Genomic DNA, 20,765 nt, shown 5'->3' with positions numbered 1-20,765 from the left:
GAAAACACTCGAGTTCAACCATCTTTTCAGCTACCGGCGATAACACAGAAATCACAATGATGGGACGACAGCCATGTTTTTCTCACTCCCACGTATTTGTTTTTTTCGTTTTTTTTTCCTTTTCACTCCACACCACACTAAAATAATCAGCATAACGGTTAATTAGCTGCGACGAACACAAGTAATTATATTGCCAGAAAATTCCAGCTCCTGGCAGGATCGCCAATGTGAGACTTTAGCCACCAAAATAGACCAGCCATTTCGGAGATGCTTTATGCTTTGACCGCAGAGCACACGTCTTGCCCTCACCGCTGACAGAATCTCCGAGTCAAGGGCCCGTGCTGCGTGGTTGGGTTGGGCGATGCAGGGTTGGAGCCAACAGCAAAGCGGGTGAAATATGGGCGGCAGGGATGCGTCGCATAGGCACGGTATGTATAAAAGCGAAGACAACGCATTGCAAGCGAAATACATTGGATGTAATAAGAGGATCACATTCATCCTCTACACAGTATCCACGAAAAAAAAACCGCATTTACTGTGCTTTAGTAGGAAAAAATGATATTCATTTATTGTAAAAATAGCTGATGACACAGACTTTGGCATCTTTTTCGCCTTAGATTGAACTTGACAAAATGTATTACACGCTACACATGAATGCCAAAACGACTCTCATTCTGACTGATTCGAATCCTATATGAATAAAATTGGTAAGTTGGGAAAAAAATATTATTGTGATCAAGCCATAACTAATGTTGGATCGTTATTTTGAAAAATCTGTAAATCTGTATGGAAATCTAAAAAATCTGTATAAATAAAGATTATTCTGTAGATATGGTAACCCTGGTTTGGACATCCCTGTCTTATACCATTCATACAGCCGTATTTTCGACAAAGTTGGGTCATCAAATGTATTCAGCAACATTTTCAACGTTTCATCACGAGAACTTTTGTTTGCAACACAAAATTCTACACAATATCTATCCATATAAAAACTCGTCGAGCGAAAAAAAGGTAACTTGTTCTTATTAACGCTATAAACAAACTAAATGACAGATCGCGCTCAAAATTGTCATTAGGACCACTGACGGTAGTACCAACCTAAAAATAAGAAAAATGTTCGGCGAGAAGATTTAGAATTACAAATTGCCGGTTGACAGAATGTACGTAGTTATTCAATGTTTGAGGTATAGTACGCCTCCCCTCGTTTTTATGATGGGAGGCGTACTATACCTTCCGCCCATAATACTTTTTTGCATAATAATATAGAATATACAATAAAATTTAAGTTCTTAATGTTTGAATGTTGAAATGAATAATTTTATGTCAATAAAACATTATATCTAAAACTAAACGGTTGTACGTTAATCCATATTCAACCCACAGTAATCTAGAACTTCTGGACGGCACAAGAACAATATAGCACAGTGAAAACAGCTGGGCAAATTTGCGCGAGAGACCAAGAGAACAGTGAGAGGCAACATAAAAAAAACTAGAGTCAACATAAACCCCACGAAAGGATCATTAAACACCGGCGCCCTTCGTTCTGGCTGTTATGCTGCCAGAAGGAGCGCACAAAAAAAAGATGCATTTTCCTTCCGGCAGCATAACCGCATAAAATATGAGAGGAAGCGCGCCGTAGGCTCTCCAATTATGGGTGAGTGTGAGAGCCAAAAAGGATGAAGCACACAGAGCGCTTGCTTCTTGTTCTATGCTTGCGAAACTTCACCCGACCGACAACCCTCGCGCTCTCGTGTGCTCATCTCGGAGGATTTCTGTGGTCGGTCCCTTCTTCATAGGGGTGTATAGGGGTGAACAATGCTCGCTGATCTCCGTTGCCTGCTCAGCTTCGGCCAATTTCAGTTCAAAACCGTCCGTCGAGCGAATGTAACGCGAATCAAGGCTGCCGCGACAATCACCAGTAGTAGCCCACTTTGCAATTAATCAAGTGGTTTGTGTGTGTTTGTGTGAGTGAGTGGTAGTAACAGGAAAAGGGTACATTGTCTAAATTCTGTTCTTCTGCCCTTTTGATCTAGTAAGTGGTGAGTTAGTGGGTGCAAAATGAAGATTGAAGTAGCGGAAGCTGTCGATGCTTTTATTGGTGTGGGAAAAAAGTGTCAAATGGGAGAGGTGTTTACAAAAAAAACTATCCGCATTAGCCATACGAACGGACATAAGAGCTCTTGTGTAAGGGAGCATACACAAAGTGTGAAAATTTTCGATCCCATGCATACGTGTGTGCTGGGCACACACACACACATGCGAAGCTCCAAGCACGTACAAAAACGTAATGGCCAAATTGCCCCGAAGCGGGCGGTAAAGCTCACGGAGGATCAAGAACGGGAAAAAACGAGAGAATGGACGAGTTTCCCAGCCCGATGTTTGGGGAGATTTCTTGTGCACACGTGCCTCTTGAGTGGCTGTGTTTGTTCGTACGTATGGGTGTGTGCGTGTGTGTGTATTTAGTGGGGCGAGTGAGGAGGCGTATCATCTGGAAAGTCGGAGTTCTATCCCGGTTCAACGGGAGTTAGTGTTGCTGGAGTGAAATGGTTTTTTTTTGTAAATGAAGTTTACAAGAGTTCTTCCGTGGTTAGATTCTTATTGATTTTACGTTGCATGATGTTCATAGAATTTTTACCTGTTTCATTGAAAGTACGATCATTGTTCGTATTTATCTTAAACATACTTTTTCTTTCTTAATCCTGAAAACTTTAGTGTATTATACACTATTACAATGTGGAGGGAGCCTAGAAATATTGGCATTGCTTTTTACATAAATATATATTTTTTTCGTTTGATTTTTGTTTTATACAAAGTTCTTACAAGTCAAGTGAACAGCTTATGCTTTGAAACTTGATTCTAGATAATGAAATTGCATTGAATTGTTTTATATGATTTTTTGACGTAGGACTGCGTCTTACATTAAGGGTGTCAAATCAGAAAACAGGTCACGTTTTTATGAAATAAAGTTAAGGTTTTTTTTTTCCAAAATATATATTTTTATCAAGGCTCATATGGCGTTAGCCTGACGGGGCCGGAGTTCAATATTTTGACAGTTTTTCTTATTATCTATGTTAGTAATATGTAACCGATTACTCGCGGTCGGCTCGAGGTTAGTATTCCAAGTGTTATCATAATTGGTATGCTGCAGTCTTCGATGCTCTGTACGTGTGCCCGACACGGGATACTTCCTATTGGGATGCAGCTGACCATTAATCAGCAACGCCCCCCTAGTCTATACCCCATATCTAGCGTGGTGCGTCTTCTCGACTCGAGGAATCCAGGATAGAATGGTCACTAGCCGGCGCAATCATCAGCTCGTGTAGAGTTGTCATGAGCGGTACAACCTTTGGCTCTTGTTGAATCATCAGTGGACTGCACAACCTTTGGCCCGTGTATCTGTAAAGAGTATGTGTATGTATTGCCGCGACTAAGTAAAAGTTTATAGATCGGATAGGAGGGATATGAAACGGGGGCACAACGAAGGAAACATCATTAAACGTTGACATCGGCGTTTCTGAGGAACAGGTATAGATGAAGCAGAAGATCAGGATCACGGCTACCTAAGATATCCCGGACGGGGATATCCGATTGTCTGCCTTGTGCTCTCAGTGCTCTAGAGAGCTGAGAGCGAGCAGCATGGAACCGGATACACGACCAGACAACATGCTCGATGTCGTGGTAGCCATCGCCACAATCACAAAGATTGTTTGCTGCGAGCCCAATGCGATAGAGATGCGCGTGTAGGTTGTAGTGATTGGACATGAGCCGAGATATCACGCGAATGAAATCACGATCTACATTCAATCCCTTAAACCAAGCACTCGTCGAAACCTTAGGGATAATCGTGTGTAACCAACGACCGAACTCATCTTCACTCCACATGCGCTGCCAACTAACGAGTGTGTCCTGACGAGGAATGTGAAAAAATTCATTATAGGCAATTTGCCTTTCAAAAAGTGTGCCTTCTGAAGCGCCCACCTTAGCTAGCGAGTCCGCTTTCTCATTCCCCGGAATCGAGCAATGAGAGGGTACCCATGCTAAGGTAATCTTGAATAATTTTTCGACCAAAACACTCAATAGATGTCTTATTCTTGTTAGGAAATAAGATGAGCGTTTATCAACTTCCATTGAGCGGATTGCCTCTATTGTGCTGAGACTGTCTGAAAAAATAAAATAATGGTCGATGGGATGTGTTTCAATGATCCCTAGAGCATAGTATATCGCACCCATTTCTGCGACATACACGGAACATGGATCTTTGAGTTTGAAAGAGGCACTGGAATTTTCATTGAAGATGCCGAAGCCAGTGGACCCGTTTATGTATGAATCGTCAGTAAAGAACATTTTATCAGATCCAACTTTCCCATATTTTTCCGAAAATATCGACGGAATAACATTGGAGCGTAGGTGATCTGGTATTCCATGGATTTTTTGTCGCATGGACAGATCAAAAATGACAGAGGAATTGCAAAAGTATGGGAAGCAAACTTGGTTGGAGATGCCTGGTGAAGGGTGCACGTCGTGGGTAAGGTTGTCATGGTATAAAGACATAAAACTTGACTGAGGAATCAGTTGGAGTAGATTTTCGAAGTTATCAATCACCAATGGATTCATGATCTTGCAACGGATGAGAAATCTGTAGGATAATTCTGTGAACCGAAGAGTAAGCGGGGATACTCCTGCCAAAACTTCGAGACTCATCGTATGTGTCGAAAGCAAACACCCCATGGCTAAAGGGTGTGTCACATCAAATTGCATCACGGAAAAAACGCTGTAGAAATTCGCCCAGTAGACCGATCCTTTTGAAAATTTTAGACAGTAAAATAAAAACTATTAAACAACTTTTGGCATTTTCTTTTTATTCATACTTCGAGCCCAAGCCCGTATGCTCGCACCTTCCTCTTTACCCCGTCCATAAGGTTCTGTACAACGTCAGGTTGTAGTTTTTTTGAACAGAAATCCATTTTCTCTTGAAGTCCGCCTCCGATTTGACAACTTTTGAGTTCTTCCGGAGGGCCTGCTTCAGAAATATTGAAAACAGAGAAATATTGGTCGAAGCTCCGGCGCGTTGGGCGGGTTCATTTCCTTTGGCACGAAGGTGACCCCGTTGGCTTCGTACCACTCCAACACGTCCTTTGAATAGTGGCACGAAGCGAGATCCGGCCAGAAGATGGTCGGGCACTCCTTAAGGTAAACCTGCCCGTTTACCGTGCCGGTCATCACGAAGGGGGCGCTCCGCTTTCCGCAAGAGCAGATCGCTTGCTACACCATGTACTTTTTGGCAAACATGGATAGTTTCTGCTTGCGAATCTCCTCCGGAACGCTGAATTTGTCCTCTGCGGAGAAGAACAACAGGCCCGGCAGCTGACGAAAGTCCGCTTTGACGTAGGTTTCGTCGTTCATTACCAGGCAATGCGGCTCCGTCAGCATTTCGGTGTACAGCTTCCGGGCTCGCGTCTTCCCCACCATGTTTTGCCTTTCGTCGCGGTTAGGAGCCTTCTGAACCTTGTATGTACACAGGCCCTCCCGTTGCTTGGTCCGCTGGACGAATGAACTTGACAAATTCAGCTTATTGGCGACATCCCGGACCGAACTTCTCGGATCACGTCTAAACTGCTTAACTACGCGCTTGTGATCTTTTTCACTGACGGAGCATCCATTTTGCCGTTCTTCACCTTCCGGTCGATGGTTAGGTTCTTGAAGTATCGTTTTAGTACTCTGCTGACCGTGGATTGGACGATTCCCAGCATCTTACCGATGTCCCGATGTGACAACTCCGGATTCTCGAAATGAGTGCATAGGATTAATTCACGACGCTCTTTTTCGTTCGGCGACATTTTTCCAAATTTACGAAAAATTGACAGTGAAGCATGGCCAACGTGATCTATACACTCTTATCTGATTATAAGCGGAAGCTGAAGATATAATTCCTAAAAATTAAATTTCTACAGCGTTTTTTTCGTGATGCAATTTGATGTGACACACCCTTTATACGCAAGCAACGATATTGTATCCTCTCCAGCTTGAGAATATGAATCCTGGCAGCTGATCGGAAGCAAAAACTGCCATATTCTAACACTGACAATATCGTTGTTTTGTACAACTGAATGAGGTCTCCTGGATGGGCACCCCACCATGTTCCGGTTATTGTTTGGAGAAAATTGATTCTTTGCTGGCATTTCTGTTTCAAATACGCAATGTGTCTCCCCCAGGTACATTTAGAATCAAAATATACACCCAGGTATTTGACAAACATAGAGTGTTTGATCGTTTTGCCGGATAGGTAAAGCTGGAATTGGGCGGGTTCGTGCTTCCTAGAAAAAACGACCATTTCAGTTTTCTCCGTAGAGAATTCGATACCCAGCTTGAGGGCCCACGTGAACAGATTGTTCATGGTATCTTGCAACGACTTTTGCAGAGCGACGGGATTAGTACCCGTGATGGAAATAACTCCATCGTCTGCAAGTTGTCTCAGCGTGCAGTCTCTAGTTAGACAATCATCCATATCATTGACGTAAAAACTGTACAAGAGGGGGCTTAGGCAGGAGCCTTGCGGTAGGCCCATAAAACTGTAACGAGAAGATTTTGAGTTGCCATGAGAGAAATTCATGTGCTTTTCTGACAGTAAATTGTACAGGAAATTATTCAGAATTGGTGAAAGTCCACGATTATGAAGCTTCTCTGAGAGAATTTCCATGGAAACTGAATCAAATGCCCCTTTGATATCGAGGAAAACGGAAGCCATTTGTTCATTGCAAGCAAATGCGATTCGGATTTCAGAAGATAGCAGCGCGAGACAATCATTCGTCCCTTTACCTCGGCGGAAGCCAAACTGCGTATTTGACAGCAAATTGTTCGTTTCGACCCACTTGTCCAAACGAAGTAGAATCATTTTCTCTAACAATTTGCGAATACAGGATAAAATTGCAATCGGCCTATACGAGTTGTGATCGCAAGCCGGCTTGTTGGGTTTTCGTATGGCTATCACTCTCACTTGTCTCCAGTCATGCGGGACAATATTCAGCTCCAGAAACTTGTTGAACAAGTTCAGCAAACGCTGTTTTGCCAAGTCGGGAAGATTCTTCAACAAGTTGAATTTAATCTTGTCCGACCCCGGAGCTGAATTGTTACATGAGAGGAAGGCAATTGAGAATTCTACCATCGAAAAATTCTCATAATCGCATTGGAGCGGAATATATTTGTTCTGTCCATTTGTGTACTTCCCGAACAGAGCTGTCAATAATGGGCAAACGAAAAGAGAATATTTGCGAAATAAACTCCACCGTTGCATAGTAAGTAAACTGTCGCTAGCGTATAAGTATTGCATCTCCTCTGAGGAAAATTCCCAGAATCTTTCTGTGTCCGAAACAACAAAGGTGGCTTATTCTGCTCGGTTTGTGTTTTATGTTTCCCCTCGAGCTGTGAACGCTAGCGAATATTTCGCATTAAGTGCATCTGGCATTGCAATTAACTCAATCATCCGAGTCATGGCAAAGCAGACGAAAAAAGAGAAGAGTGCAAATGATAACAGGTCGCTCCTAGCCATCAGTGTTTGGCTTTGTGTGTGTAGCTAGTTTTCGTTGCGCGAAACTTAGAATTTGTTCATTTCCTGTACATTTCCTCTCGTGCGCATCGGTTCTGTTCTGATGCAACAAGCTCCCAGCTTTGTTGACGGTTTTGACCGAGAGTCGAGAAACGATTTTTTATATACGGTCATTCTCGCGATGTTTCATTTTTATCGCTGCAACTGAGTAGTCTTATGGGTTCAACGCAATGAGGTGCATATCGAGGCGAAGTATATAAGTATTGGCGAGCAAAATATGGTGTCGTAATTATTTGCGTTCTACACGAAGTAAATATGGAAGATGTTCAAAATACTCACGGTTTCATGATGATTTGAGCCGAATTTCTCACGAAATCTTGCAACTGTTTGTCTATTAACAGATGACAATCGTATTGTGACTTATTTCTATTATTTATGTAGTGAAAAGACCCAGAGAGCAATCCTAGTTTTAGTCCTCGGAAGCAGTAACATTTTCTATAAAATGCTGCCTAATTTAAAACTCTTTTCCAACATGATACACACTGACATTGAGAGCCATAGTAATATTTATATGGTACTAGCTGACCCGGCAAACGTTGTTCTGCCATATAATGTATTTCTAGAGAATATTTTGGTTGGTAAAAAACGAATATACTTCAAGAGAGTTTGTATGTTATCGTTCAGATCTGTCAAATTGATCTAAATGATGATTTTCCCAGCGAAACACACATATGCGTACCTCTAATTTTCGAATCTTCCCTTTTTATTTTAAATATCCTTCTTATATATAAAGATATGCATAGTCAATTTTTTCGAATTTTTCCAATCATCCAAAATATTTTCCAAAGTACTCTATCATTCTAATTTGGTTGAAGACAAACTCACAAAATATATGGACGACGTAGATCTGATCAGCCGTTCTCCCGTGATGATGAGTTATACGTACGTGGGAAAAAGTCTATTTTATATATAAAGATGGTAAAACTAATGAAAGTTCGTTTCTATGGCCGTGGGAGAGTGAAAGTGTAGTGCTAAAATATCACTTTTATCACCATTATATTTATTTTTCGTCGTGATTTTACAAATTTTCACTGCACGCAATCACATTATACTCATAATCCGCGGGAGCTTCAATAAAACGTATATTTTTTTTTATTGATAAAACACTTACTGGGGGTCTCCCACATTGGTTGCGCGTTCGCTTAGTAAGCGATCGATCGAGTGTTCATAATTCAGGTCCCTCATTGACCATCTTTGTGTTGTTACAGAATAACTACGTCCACGCAACAATCATCAGCGATGGAGATCCACGGTCGAAAAAAGATCGATTCATCCATACAACTGCTCTGCTTTGCAAGTCACATCGGGCTGCTGTTCTATAAATAATCCAACAATGATCAATCAACTGTCTCCGCTGTCCGGTCTAACTGGATAATGTAAGATCAGAAGGAAAACTCTTACGTCTAAATGGTTAGTGTGTAAATGTGTACCATATGCAATGGTATAGAAGGGAATACTCTTACGCCGAAAAACGGAAACCGTGTAATGTGCTAATTATGGATATGATAAACATATGACATGTACACGATTAAAATTTTGCTCTGTTACAGCTAAAATGCTAATGAGCCTAAAATAAACAAAAGGGATAAAAAAACACTTACTGAAAATTGCATTTTCACATGAATGTGGAAGGCAATTAAATATAAGCACAAATATCAACGTCACGATGTGAAAAATAGTTATGGCAGCGCATGCTATGTCGCTCGTAACTCCACCATCTTGTCCAGAACAACTCACCCTCATGTCCAGAACTTTGGGTCCGACCAAGGCGCCTAGAAGTATATACTAAGGAGGGCCAACTTGCTAAAACCACTCTTCAGCCATCTTGGAAGTCTACTGTGTTTTGTTTGTAAACAAACACTGTAAACACAATACGCTATTGCCGAAGCTCGTTCGTGATCAGTCTGTCTCTTTCACGCTACAAGCAAATAATTCCCCTTCTACTTTCTTCCGTGTTGTTTTCATATACCGCTCCTCTAATCAACTTAGTGACGAAACGGCCTCACCTAGTACCATAGACCCGTCTTGGGTCCGACGACTGACGCCACGATGTAAACAAATGGACCTATACTGGTAACAAATGTCTACTGTGATTCCATACATACCATTCAAAAATATAAATAGCAGTATTTTTCATGTGTCCGGATTTGTTTCGTATTCAAACTATACTAGATATTTGTATCGATTGGACATGTATTTTACCAGCAACCTTTTACTTCTAATGATAATGTAGAAAGATACCTTAATTGGTTTGATTATATATAGGCATCCACAATGATTAGCTTGATCTAGGCAACACCTTGAATATAATACAGTAAAACCTGTTTTTGTGCGGTTTTTTTGTGCGATTTTTTTTGTGCGGTATATGAAAAGAAGCATATTTGACGAAGTTATCGCCCATTTAGTTTTTTCGATGATTTATATGCATTTCAGTGCGAAAAAAAATCATATTTGCGTCTCAATTATCCACTTCTGAAATCATTTCCTTCCTCCCATCGAATACTCTAAGTTTTTCTAAGTGTTTGCATGACATGATTTTTAACAGCAAAACGCTTCGACATGCAACTAAAGCACAAAACAGCCACGCGCAACCGAAAAAGCAAGCTGCCCGTCGCAAAGCAGGGAAACAAAAGGAAATTGAACGGTGAACGGCGTGAATTTGAGTTATCTTCTTGGGGGAAACTTTTTTTATGTGGTCTCTATCTACCGCACAAAAAAAGTTTTTTTTTCAAAATGTCTTCCGAACACGACTTTTGCACGATTTTTTATACGATTTTTTATGCGGTCCCTACCCCCGCACAAAAAAAGTTTTGCCTGTAATGTGTTTCATTTCCGTACAAAAGTCAGCATTTTTTTGCCGGACTTTCAGCTTGGCTAGGCTGTACACTTGATAATTGTTTTCCGTGATTGACCAGAATCAGCGAAATTACACGAAGAACACATTGAATGGTCCTTGAGAGAAGTGAGCCATTCTTATCGTGAAGTTTCAAAAATTTGAACTAATCAGGCAGAGAGTTTTTCTCAGGAGCCGAGTCAAATTTTCTAAAATCAATCGGATATTTTTTTGTTTCATATTTACCTATCCAAGAATTTCTTGTAATGTTGTTTTTTTCTTTCGGGGAGGTCTTGGGAGCATATTGTTAAAATCAATGTTAGCCACCAAAAAACCTTTTCTGGCAACTCTGCTGCGCTTCCCAACAATTCACACGTGCCCTGCAAGCAACCCGGCGAAGAGTATGCGCGCAATTGTGTTACCGCAAGTGTGTTGGTATGCGTCTGCACATCGAGAATAGGGCACATGTGCTTTTGCTTTTCCCATTTTTTTTTGTCTGCCTTCGTATACTACACTCTCTTCCGGTGAGGTTATGTTTTTCCGCTTTCTTTCTTCAGTCGTCCTAATGGAGAACTGAGAACTATCCACAACTATGCGCCCGAACCATGCATTTGTGTGGAGTGAAATTTTGTAATTAGATTTTCCGTTCCGTTTCAACGGGCTTGAAGCCACTGTGCATACCAAACAACGACGACTTGAAATGGTTCGGTTCGGGTTGTGCTGTTTTTTTTTCGCTATCGTTTCCAATGATGGACACACCGACACAGCACAAAGTTTACCAAAAGCCCGGAAATTATTACCATCAATCATTCCCCGGGGAGTTTGTGTGTAGGAAGCGGCGGTGGCAAAAAACATAAGAAGCATGCCACTTATGTTGGCCGCCATCCCTGAGACCCGGACCTCATTGAATATGAATGGGCCAATACTTACTGGGGCAAGAAAATTGATATGAACTTTGAGCTCCGGCGTGCAAATATGATGAATAATACCAAGATGTGCCTGTCAATATATAACCTTCCATATCGCATCACCAAACAATACGGAGGCAAGAGAAGTGCCTAATTTGGGACCTACGCAGTGTGGGACCTTTCGATGCATAATCCCTACTAAATCTACCGATCAAAACGGATGATTTCTATCGGATTACCCTAGTTAATTAGTTCGAATGTCAAGAGAATCGCCTAAATTAGCTCAAGAGAGGTAATCGTCTTCAGCCTCACAGGGTATTATCGCTTCGAACGGATTCAAAAGGGTGCTGCTGGGGATGGCATCGATAAGGTCTCCCTGAACGGTGGGTCGGTGGGTGACTGGTGGAGTATTTCATTCATAAAAGGCGGTCGACAGCTGAGTGCGAGCAATTCCTTCGCCCAGTCGGTCGCCTACGACCTTCCATGGTTGGTGGTATTTCGTGAGCATCAGCGTGGGGAATGCTTTCGGAGAATCCAACCTATTTTGTTGTCATACCAGAAGTGGCGTTGGAAATATTTAATATGATGATTACATTCTTTTTCTCAGCCTTAGCATGTATGGCTACATGAGTGGGTGTCCAAGTTAGAATTCCTCTTAATGACACTAGCGTTCCTTGCAGAATATCGCCTCTCTAATATAACTGATAACGTTTGCTCTGACTATATTCCGAGTGGGAAGTTCAGAGATACTTGTGTGGCACTGCAAGTGGGATTTAAATGGAAACTAAAGACAAGTCTGATAATTAAATTAGCATTTGATGACATTCTTCATTCTCTAATCTTGAAAGTAAAAATCACTTGTCTATGCGTTGTCTTATATCGATGTCACTCATGAATATAAAGAGAACCATATATATATTTTAAGATGCAAAAATTTTCAAATTAGCAAAACACTGCATTTGCTAGAAATTTTGTCTAGTTTTGTTCTTACATGTTCTTACAAAGAAAACTACTGCTGATAGTCATCGTTTTTTGTGTAATTCACGTTGACGACATTGAGCTTTGTTTTACGAGTTTGTGCAGCGTCAAAGGTAATAATGGTTTCTCATGCGAAATGAACGCTCTTTCGAAACAAAAAATTATGGATGAAAATTAACTACACCATGCGGTTAGTATTCTATGTAAATGAAAATTACTTTTTCCTGCAAGTGGTGAAAAAATATTATACGAAAATTGTGTCTGTAGACGATTCCAAAATTTAATGATATGTTTTAGTGCGAAGTACAGAAAATTTAGAGAAAAAAGGTTAGGGTCAGCAAAACGTGTTTCGAGTAATTAAGTAACGCGAAGTAAACATTTTCATTCTAATTTTAGCAATTTGAAACTTTCTTCGGGACGGCCTATCTGATAGAGAGTAGTTTTCTTCGTAAAAACCAATGTCACCAGATGTCGACAGAAGAGGCTCAAACATTGGATTAGAAATAACTTCTGAGATTCTTCCTCCTCTACTCTTGCGAGTGTTGAGCATTTACTCAAAAGTTCAGAATTTACAGGAAATTTAGTCTACGAATATTCTTACAAAGAAAAGACGCGACGTTCTTTTTAGTGTATGAAACACACAGTGGTTTTACTACAGGGTGGGCCATTTAAAGTGGAAGGATTTGTTTTTGCAATAGCAAAGTAAAGAAGTGGAATTTTAAATTTTTTTTTTGAAATTCATTTATTTTGGTCCAAGGAGATTTGTTCTAACTACTTTTTGATTATGATATCTCGTAAATGACCGCCTCTGGCCTTGACCGCAAAATGTGCCCTTTTTTCGGCATTTTCCATCACTTTGCCCAATGTTTCGGCCGATATGGCAGCAATTTCTTGTCGGATATTGTCTTTCAGCGCAGCCAGGGTCCTTGGTTTACCAGTGTATACCTTGGATTTTAAATATCCCCATAACAAAAAGTCAGGAGGCGTCAAATCAGGTGATCTCGGTGGCCAGTCATAATCGCCGTTTTTCGATATTAATCTTCCGGGGAACATTTCGCGCAATAATTTGGTCGTGGCAGCCGCTGTATGGCATGTAGCGCCGTCCTGCTGGAACCAGTAATTGTCCAATTCATTTTCACGAACAAATGGTAATAAAAAATCGGTTATCATTGTCCGATAACGCGACCTGATGTCGATGGAGTCTCTGCAACACTGGCTCGAACGGCATCAATATTCTCGTCAAAACGTCTTGGTCGTTGTCTGGACAGATGACTGGCATTACCAACACTACCAGACGATATAAATTTGGCATATAATGGACGTATAGTGTTGTCTCCAGGCGATGTTTTAACTTTATTTTTATTTTTCCACGCACGTTTAGTTAACACAATTGAGAAGTTATTTTGAATGTACAGCTGAACAATTTCAGCGCGTTGTTTAGGTGTGTATTGTTCCATGGTTAAAATTGTACTGAAATGACGCTTCTAACGCGGTATGACATTTGTTAATCTGACATCTCTGTCAAAAGTTATGGGGTTGCCAGATGCTTCCACTTTAAATGGCCCACCCTGTATAAGGTGAAGTCATCATTATTTTTTGCATCTTCGAAAGTACAATGTTCCGCCTTCAATAGTTTTTTGTTGCAATGAAGTAAGTGTAACCCCTTTCGGATATGAACACTCGAAGGTAGTTCTCAATATCGAAATATTCAATGAAATTCTTTGATTGACGATATTTGAATGCCCAAAACGCGTAGTTATGACCTTTTTTTCAAAAATACTTTTTGAGATAACAATGAAATTCGACGTTTCATGCAATTTCAAGACATTTGAAACTGATTTTTTTTAAAACCCCGATTTCATGTGATTTTTCTGCGACTCTAGTAAATGAAGTCCGATTGATCTAATATTTTGCATATGGTATTTTATCGTACAAATTGACATTTCGCAGGAAGTCCCGTATGAAAAATCAAGATGACCATTTTCATTGGCACCTTGAACCAGAAAATTCATGCCGTGAAAAGCTTCTAGGGTTAGTACTTGGTCGTGTAACCTTTGTTACGTATCACTTCACGCACCCAGTTCTGGCACGTGGTGACCGGGATGGCGTACCAACAAGCTTGAATCCCACAATCGCTACTTATTCTTCGATTTCTCCGTGTGCACCGACCTTTCACGATCTTCCATAGGTTCTCTATAGGGTTCAGATCCGGTGATTGCGCTGGCCACTTCGTCACGTCGACTCTGTTATCCTGGAACCACTTTTTGACGGTATTGGCGGTGTGCTTCGGATCGTTATATAGACACAATCCTAGGCACACAAAACCTGTGTCCAGCACTGAAGTGCGCTGATCCACACTCTGCCACACTGAAAAGTACACTGAAGAATGCAGCTCATTCGACATATAATCCACGTGCATGTTTCACATCGGTTCAGCGAACTACAGCGCTAAGTCAATTGAAGGCCACTTCTGTTCTTCTACCTCCGCTAAAGCGCACAGGTAGAGGCTCAATGTAATCGATCTCATTGTTGAAGCACCGAAGCACCTCTCTACTGTATTGGCAGCTTTGCCGAATTTGACCAAAACTTCACTGGATCTTTGTGAGCCTCTAAAAACTAAAAGTTACGTTTCTGCAGGCACTCTTACCTACACATTTTGTTGTCTGTGACGAGAACCTTGATTTTCTGACCATAGTTGCGAATCCCTTGAAAAATTCAAGAGCTTCCTGGAAAGTTTATCAACGAAAACGAACTTAAATTTGATGCTTCGTACTTCCTCAAAACCTTGTACAACTTTCGAGCGCGTCTTTTGGCCACCAGATTTTGCTTCAGCGTCCTTTTTGGTTACTTGCAGGCACGCATACGGATTCTTTGGATGGTACATTGGTTAGAGTTGTGTTTTTTGGCAATGTCGTAGTCCGAGAGCCCCGGTCTTGCCTTAAGGCAGTATTTTAGTTTAGAAATTTGAAATTTTTGTTTGTTTTGTTGGAAGATAGATAAACAAATGATGACATAATGGATAAAATTTTTTTGTTTCGGAGCTAAACAAGGTCCGAAACTCGTGTCTCTACACTAGAATATCCCCTTTATTGATTGTTCTCAATACCTTCAACTTCGGATCGTAAGTTTCACTACGACGCGTCATCTCATCCATCCGAACAACGGTTGTACCTTGGTAGGAAGTATCCCGTGTCGGGCACACGTACAGAGCATTGGAGACAGCAACATCCCAGTTACGAAAACACTTGTAATACTAACCTCGAGCCGACCGCGAGTAATCGGTTACATATTACTAACATAGATAATAAGAAAAACTGTCAAAATATTGAACTCCGGCCCCGTCAGGCTAACGCCATATGAGCCTTGATAAAAATATATATTTTGGAAAAAAAACGGTTGTACGTTCACGGAAACGTTCCAGCAAATCATACGCAGTCGGTTTAGCCACTTTCAGGAATTTCGCGATTTAAGTAACTGACCACGCCGGATTTGAGTGTGAATGTACAAGATCAAATTTCTCCTCTCTGCTTCCATCCTGCACAACTTTTTCAAAACAAAACTGATTAAAGTGAATTTTTTACCGTTGAAAGATACAAGTTTTCCAAACAATTTGCTGTCAGCTGATTTTTGAAACGCCTACTGCGACCGCTGCTATACAATGAACAGTGATCCCGTATTGTAAATATTTCATGCTTTACCTGTTATCAATATAAGTTTACCGATCGATTTAATCACAGCCTAAAATTCTCAACACTCAAAATAAAAGAGTTCTTGAATTATCGAATTGTATATTCTCAGCGTACATCACAGCCCATTTGATTGAAAAGTAACACCGCTTCCGTAGATCTTCTACGCCGCTGACCCTGGTGCGATAACAAAATGGGTCGGATTCCCGAAAGAAGTTAAATCACCCACGCTGAATGTTCACAAAATGCCAACCGTATCCGACAGAACGATGAAAGCGCGACTATTCGCTTGTCAACCGGTTTTCGTGAATGAAACATACCGCCATCACAACCACCCACTTCACGAGACCTTAGGTCGTATGAATAAAAATAAAATTCAGCTTTATTTTACTTGAATCACGCATTCGAGCAGTGACATTAAGTATTTACTACGTTTGGTATGAATAAAACTGACAACTGAGTATGAAATTTTCGAAAATGGAAGTTTACTTGATTTCGTATGAATAATACAGCATTTATCAAGTATTTACTTTGTCATTACCAAGTATGCTCATGAGCGTACTTTCCCTCTGAAAACTCTTTTGTTTATCTTATGCGATTAATATTTAGTGCTGCTATCTTACATTTAAACAAGTGAAAATGTATTATGATGCGCCAAATATTCCTTTTCCGCTCGTTTGTGACATCGGTCCTTCATTTGAGAAAAATCGGGCTCTTTATTAATTGAACTTTAATTTAAAAAATATATACAAAAAAATATATACACTTTCAGATGATCATGTTCTCTTTGAGTTTTTTGATTTTCAGGACAGCAATTTCCTTTTTCAGAACCAACAGCTCTATTTCTTTTTGGTGTCGCTCTTCTTGGTTTGCTTTCAATACATCCGTATAATGTTGTTGCTTTTTCAGGAACTTAAGTTGTTCCTCACCCACTGTTTGTTGTGTTCTGCCACGTGTCTGGAATAAGAAAAAAAGAATTAAAAAACTATAAAAGTTCTTTGAAGAACAATTTTAGAAGAGAAATGGGAATAAAAATACCATTTTAATCACTGAGAGCGCATGAAAAGTAAAAGTAGAATTAAAATAAAACACATACCGATTTTTGATTTGTTTTTAGTGTTTGACACGCTTGACTCGGCGCCAGAAACTCGTTCTGCAAGCTGTTGTAATCGTAATCATCAGAAGAATCATGCTCCTCCTTCGGTGGATCCTTCTCCATTGCAATATTTTTGCTTCCTACTGCCAGACTATCTGTAAATAATATGATAAATGATAACATTTCATAAGTTTCAATATAATTGAAATAATTGAATAATTTTTAACTTACACGGAACGCTGATGATGCTGGGATTGTCAACACCCCCCAGCAGTCCATAAAACTTTTCTTGCGGTTGGTTGAGCACAATTTTAACGTTCTCTGTTTTTTTTTGGTATCCGTTTTTTCTTTAACTGCGGTCTTCATGTTATTGATTTTCTTCAATATTTGGTCGCCAGAGAACTCCAATCAACATCGGATGAGCAACTGGTGTCGCATCGCCGCCAACGCTGTTTTTTTCTTCTCCCACACAGGTGGTGTTTGCGATTTGGAAAGTAAAATTTTTCCTACTTCCTCCAGTACATCCACAAACACAGCATCCATTTGTTCCTGATTAGATTGATTCTTCCTCTTTCTTCCGCTACCGCTGCTGATTGATTTTTCGACAGATCCTTCGACTGTAAATTTATGATCGGAAACTAGTATTTTTAAGCAACAATTAAAAAACTCAACTTACCATCATCTACCAGAACAATCTCTTCGAGTATCTCGTTACCTCGATGTTTTCGTGGCCAAAAATCATTGTTATCGATTTTTTTTTTCAATGAAAGGATCACAACACGGGCGAGAAAAGTGACGTTTTGAAACCAAACAAAAACAATCAGTTGACAGATGTTTGACAAAGTAAGTACTATGTTCGAATTCGAACATACGTTAAAATGAAATTAGTAAAGTAAACTTTTAATCATACGGATTCAAGTAAATACTAGGAAAGTTTACTTTACTTGGAAACGGGCAGAATAAGTAAATACTTTTTTTTATTCATACGGCCTCTTATCATGATGGCTCATCCCCCCTTTTGTAGCGTCAAAACTTAGTGTGGGAAAACAGACGATTAAAGGGTGTGTCACATCAAATTGCATCACGGAAAAAACGTTGTAGAAATTCGCCCAGTAGACCGATCCTTTTGAAAATTTTAGACAGTAAAATAAAAACTATTAAACAACTTTTGGCATTTTCTTTTTATTCATACTTCGAGCCCAAGCCCGTATGCTCGCACCATCCTCTTTACCCCGTCCATAAGGTTCTGTACAACGTCAGGTTGTAGTTTTTTTGAACAGAAATCCATTTTCTCTTGAAGTCCGCCTCCGATTTGACAACTTTTGGGTTCTTCCGGAGGGCCTGCTTCATAATCGCCCAATATTTCTCTATTGGGCGAAGCTCCGGCGCGTTGGGCGGGTTCATTTCCTTCGGCACGAAGGTGACCCCGTTGGCTTCGTACCACTCCAACACGTCCTTTGAATAGTGGCACGAAGCGAGATCCGGCCAGAAGATGGTCGGGCCCTCGTGCTGCTTCAATAGTGGTAGTAAGCGTAGGCACTCCTTAAGGTGAACCTGCCCGTTTACCGTGCCGGTCATCACGAAGGGGGCGCTCCGCTTTCCGCAAGAGCAGATCGCTTGCCACACCATGTACTTTTTGGCAAACTTGGATAGTTTCTGCTTGCGAATCTCCTCCGGAACGCTGAATTTGTCCTCTGCGGATAAGAACAACAGGCCAGGCAGCTGACGAAAGTCCGCTTTGACGTAGGTTTCGTCGTCCATTACCAGGCAATGCGGCTTCGTCAGCATTTCGGTGTACAGCTTCCGGGCTCGCGTCTTCCCCACCATGTTTTGCCTTTCGTCGCGGTTAGGAGCCTTCTGAACCTTGTATGTACGCAGGCCCTCCCGCTGCTTGGTCCGCTGGACGAATGAACTTGACAAATTCAGCTTATTGGCGACATCCCGGACCGAACTTCTCGGATCACGTCTAAACTTCTTAACTACGCGCTTGTGATCTTTTTCACTGACGGAGCATCCATTTTGCCGTTCTTCACCTTCCGGTCGATGGTTAGGTTCTCGAAGTATCGTTTTATTACTCTGCTGACCGTGGATTGGACGATTCCCAGCATCTTACCGATGTCCCGATGTGACAACTCCGGATTCTCGAAATGAGTGCACAGGATTAATTCACGACGCTCTTTTTCGTTCGACGACATTTTTCCAAATTTACGAAACATTGACAGTGAAGCATGGCCAACGTGATCTATACACTCTTATCTGATTATAAGCGAAAGCTGAAGATATAATTCCTAAAAATTAAATTTCTACAGCGTTTTTTCCGTGATGCAATTTGATGTGATACACCCTTTACCCTTTGAGCTAATGTGGGCGGTTTTGTCGAGCTGGTTACCATCAGGTTGAAGCCCTTTGAACGTCTCAAAAAAAATCCATTTTATTTTGTAATTATGAAAAAAAATGACTGAGATTTGACTGAATCCGTTAGCATGGATTTAAATTTGTTGCAAATATATAGTTTGAATTCTGGAACTTGAAGACACCGTGTATAGTTCATTATGAAGAATCATCCCAAAGGTTCATTTTTCACTCAACACTAGCTGAACTTGTATAATTCCCAGCAGCAACATTATGGTGTATGTTGCTCTTCTGATCACAAATGTTAACTAACGTTCAATTATCACTTTTCTGGGCTTTACTGTCAATTGATTCGTTGTTATGTTTGTTTTTTCATTCATCACCAGACTCCAGACAAGCGAGTTGTGGTTAATCACTACTTTTAGGAACAACCAGAGATGATTGAATTATGTTTCCCATCCAGCTCACAAATGGATTACTGATTTTACAAAGCATGATAAATACTTCTGAAGGATGATTTAGTCGCTTACAATGTGTGAAAAATTGAAATAAAAACGAATGGGACTAGAGCATTCTCAAACTGAGCAAAAACAAACACAATTCTTCCGGAAAATTTGGGGGGGCTACTGAAATCCATATCATGTCTTGAAAAAGGACGTCAAAGAACTCATAAACATAAATCAATGTCAGCGAGATTTGTTCTTGTTTCCATTCCCACTCCGAGCCACTCCGCATTTAATACGAACGGATTTTGGCCATCCTCCGTCCAGTTGTTGTGGGAAGTTTCCGCTCCTCGCTTGCACAGTCACGCTCGGCGCTCGCCGTTCCTCCGTCTGGTCCGTCCTTGAACAACAAAGTAAATACACAAAATGGAATGTCGCTTCGATGTTCGGGAGATTAGATGATGAAATGAAACAAATTAATTAAATCGCTGCGATTAAGTAGATCAGCTCGATCCACAGGCGCGTAGGCCAATGGGCGATGGAAAGGGCTGGTCATCAGCGGTGAAGCGTGCGAGCGAAGCTCGTGATTTAAAATTCCATCATTGGGATTTAATTATTTAACAAAACTCTACAATAAACAAACCGAGTCGGAAAAATCTCGGTTTTCCGCTCTCTAATCAACGTTAAATGCACAACCGGCTCCGCGCCGAGGCACATAACAAATGAAATAATCAATATCCGTTTATTTATAATATTTTTATTTGCCCGTGGCGCTTTCCTGTGCTCTCTGGTATGCAGGAGCCGCCGGAACGCCGGTGATCGATTCGTTATGTTTCGTGGTGCTGCTGCTACCTGTGTATTTCTAC

At 40.8% G+C, this 20,765-nt stretch overlaps 2 protein-coding genes across 6 annotated transcripts in view; one reads left to right on the top strand and one right to left on the bottom strand.

The window, feature by feature from the left end:
- The first annotated feature begins 1,852 nt into the window (after nucleotides 1-1,852).
- LOC129762039 (progestin and adipoQ receptor family member 4) overlaps nucleotides 1,853-20,765 on the top strand; it is a 71,766-nt gene continuing 52,853 nt past the window's right edge. Inside the window, exon 1 of one of the 4 annotated variants that reach the window (XM_055760023.1) lies at nucleotides 1,853-2,032. The gene's annotated coding sequence lies outside the window, so the exon portion shown is untranslated. Of the gene's footprint in view, nucleotides 2,040-20,765 lie in introns of all 4 variants that reach the window. The other 3 variants (XM_055760014.1, XM_055760040.1, XM_055760032.1) reach the window with 3 other exon arrangements.
- Nucleotides 16,705-17,907, bottom strand: LOC129762065 (uncharacterized). Of its 2 annotated transcripts, none has more exons than XM_055760050.1 (4): nucleotides 17,781-17,907; nucleotides 17,336-17,721; nucleotides 17,105-17,259; nucleotides 16,705-16,965 (listed from the first exon to the last, which is right to left on the bottom strand). In XM_055760050.1, the coding sequence occupies exons 3-4, from the start codon at nucleotides 17,225-17,227 to the stop codon at nucleotides 16,777-16,779; spliced, it is 312 nt and encodes a 103-aa protein (XP_055616025.1). In that variant the 5' UTR covers nucleotides 17,228-17,259; nucleotides 17,336-17,721; nucleotides 17,781-17,907; the 3' UTR covers nucleotides 16,705-16,776. The 2 variants fall into 2 exon arrangements, with proteins under 2 accessions (XP_055616025.1, XP_055616032.1); XM_055760057.1 differs by having other exon boundaries at nucleotides 17,105-17,255.

Source organism: Toxorhynchites rutilus, chromosome 1 (assembly GCF_029784135.1).
Source record: "Toxorhynchites rutilus septentrionalis strain SRP chromosome 1, ASM2978413v1, whole genome shotgun sequence".
Lineage (NCBI taxonomy): Eukaryota > Metazoa > Arthropoda > Insecta > Diptera > Culicidae > Toxorhynchites > Toxorhynchites rutilus.
Note: the sequence above shows the minus strand (reverse complement) of the source record. Positions and strands in the feature narration are given on the sequence as shown.

Coding starts and splice junctions, on each gene's coding strand:
- LOC129762065 (XM_055760050.1), bottom strand. CDS start 17,227: ATGGAGAAGGATCCACCGAAGGAGGAGCATGATTCTTCTGATGATTAC. Junction 16,966..17,104: donor TAAAAACAAATCAAAAATCG/GTATGTGTTTTA, acceptor TTCTTATTCCAG/ACACGTGGCAGAACACAACA.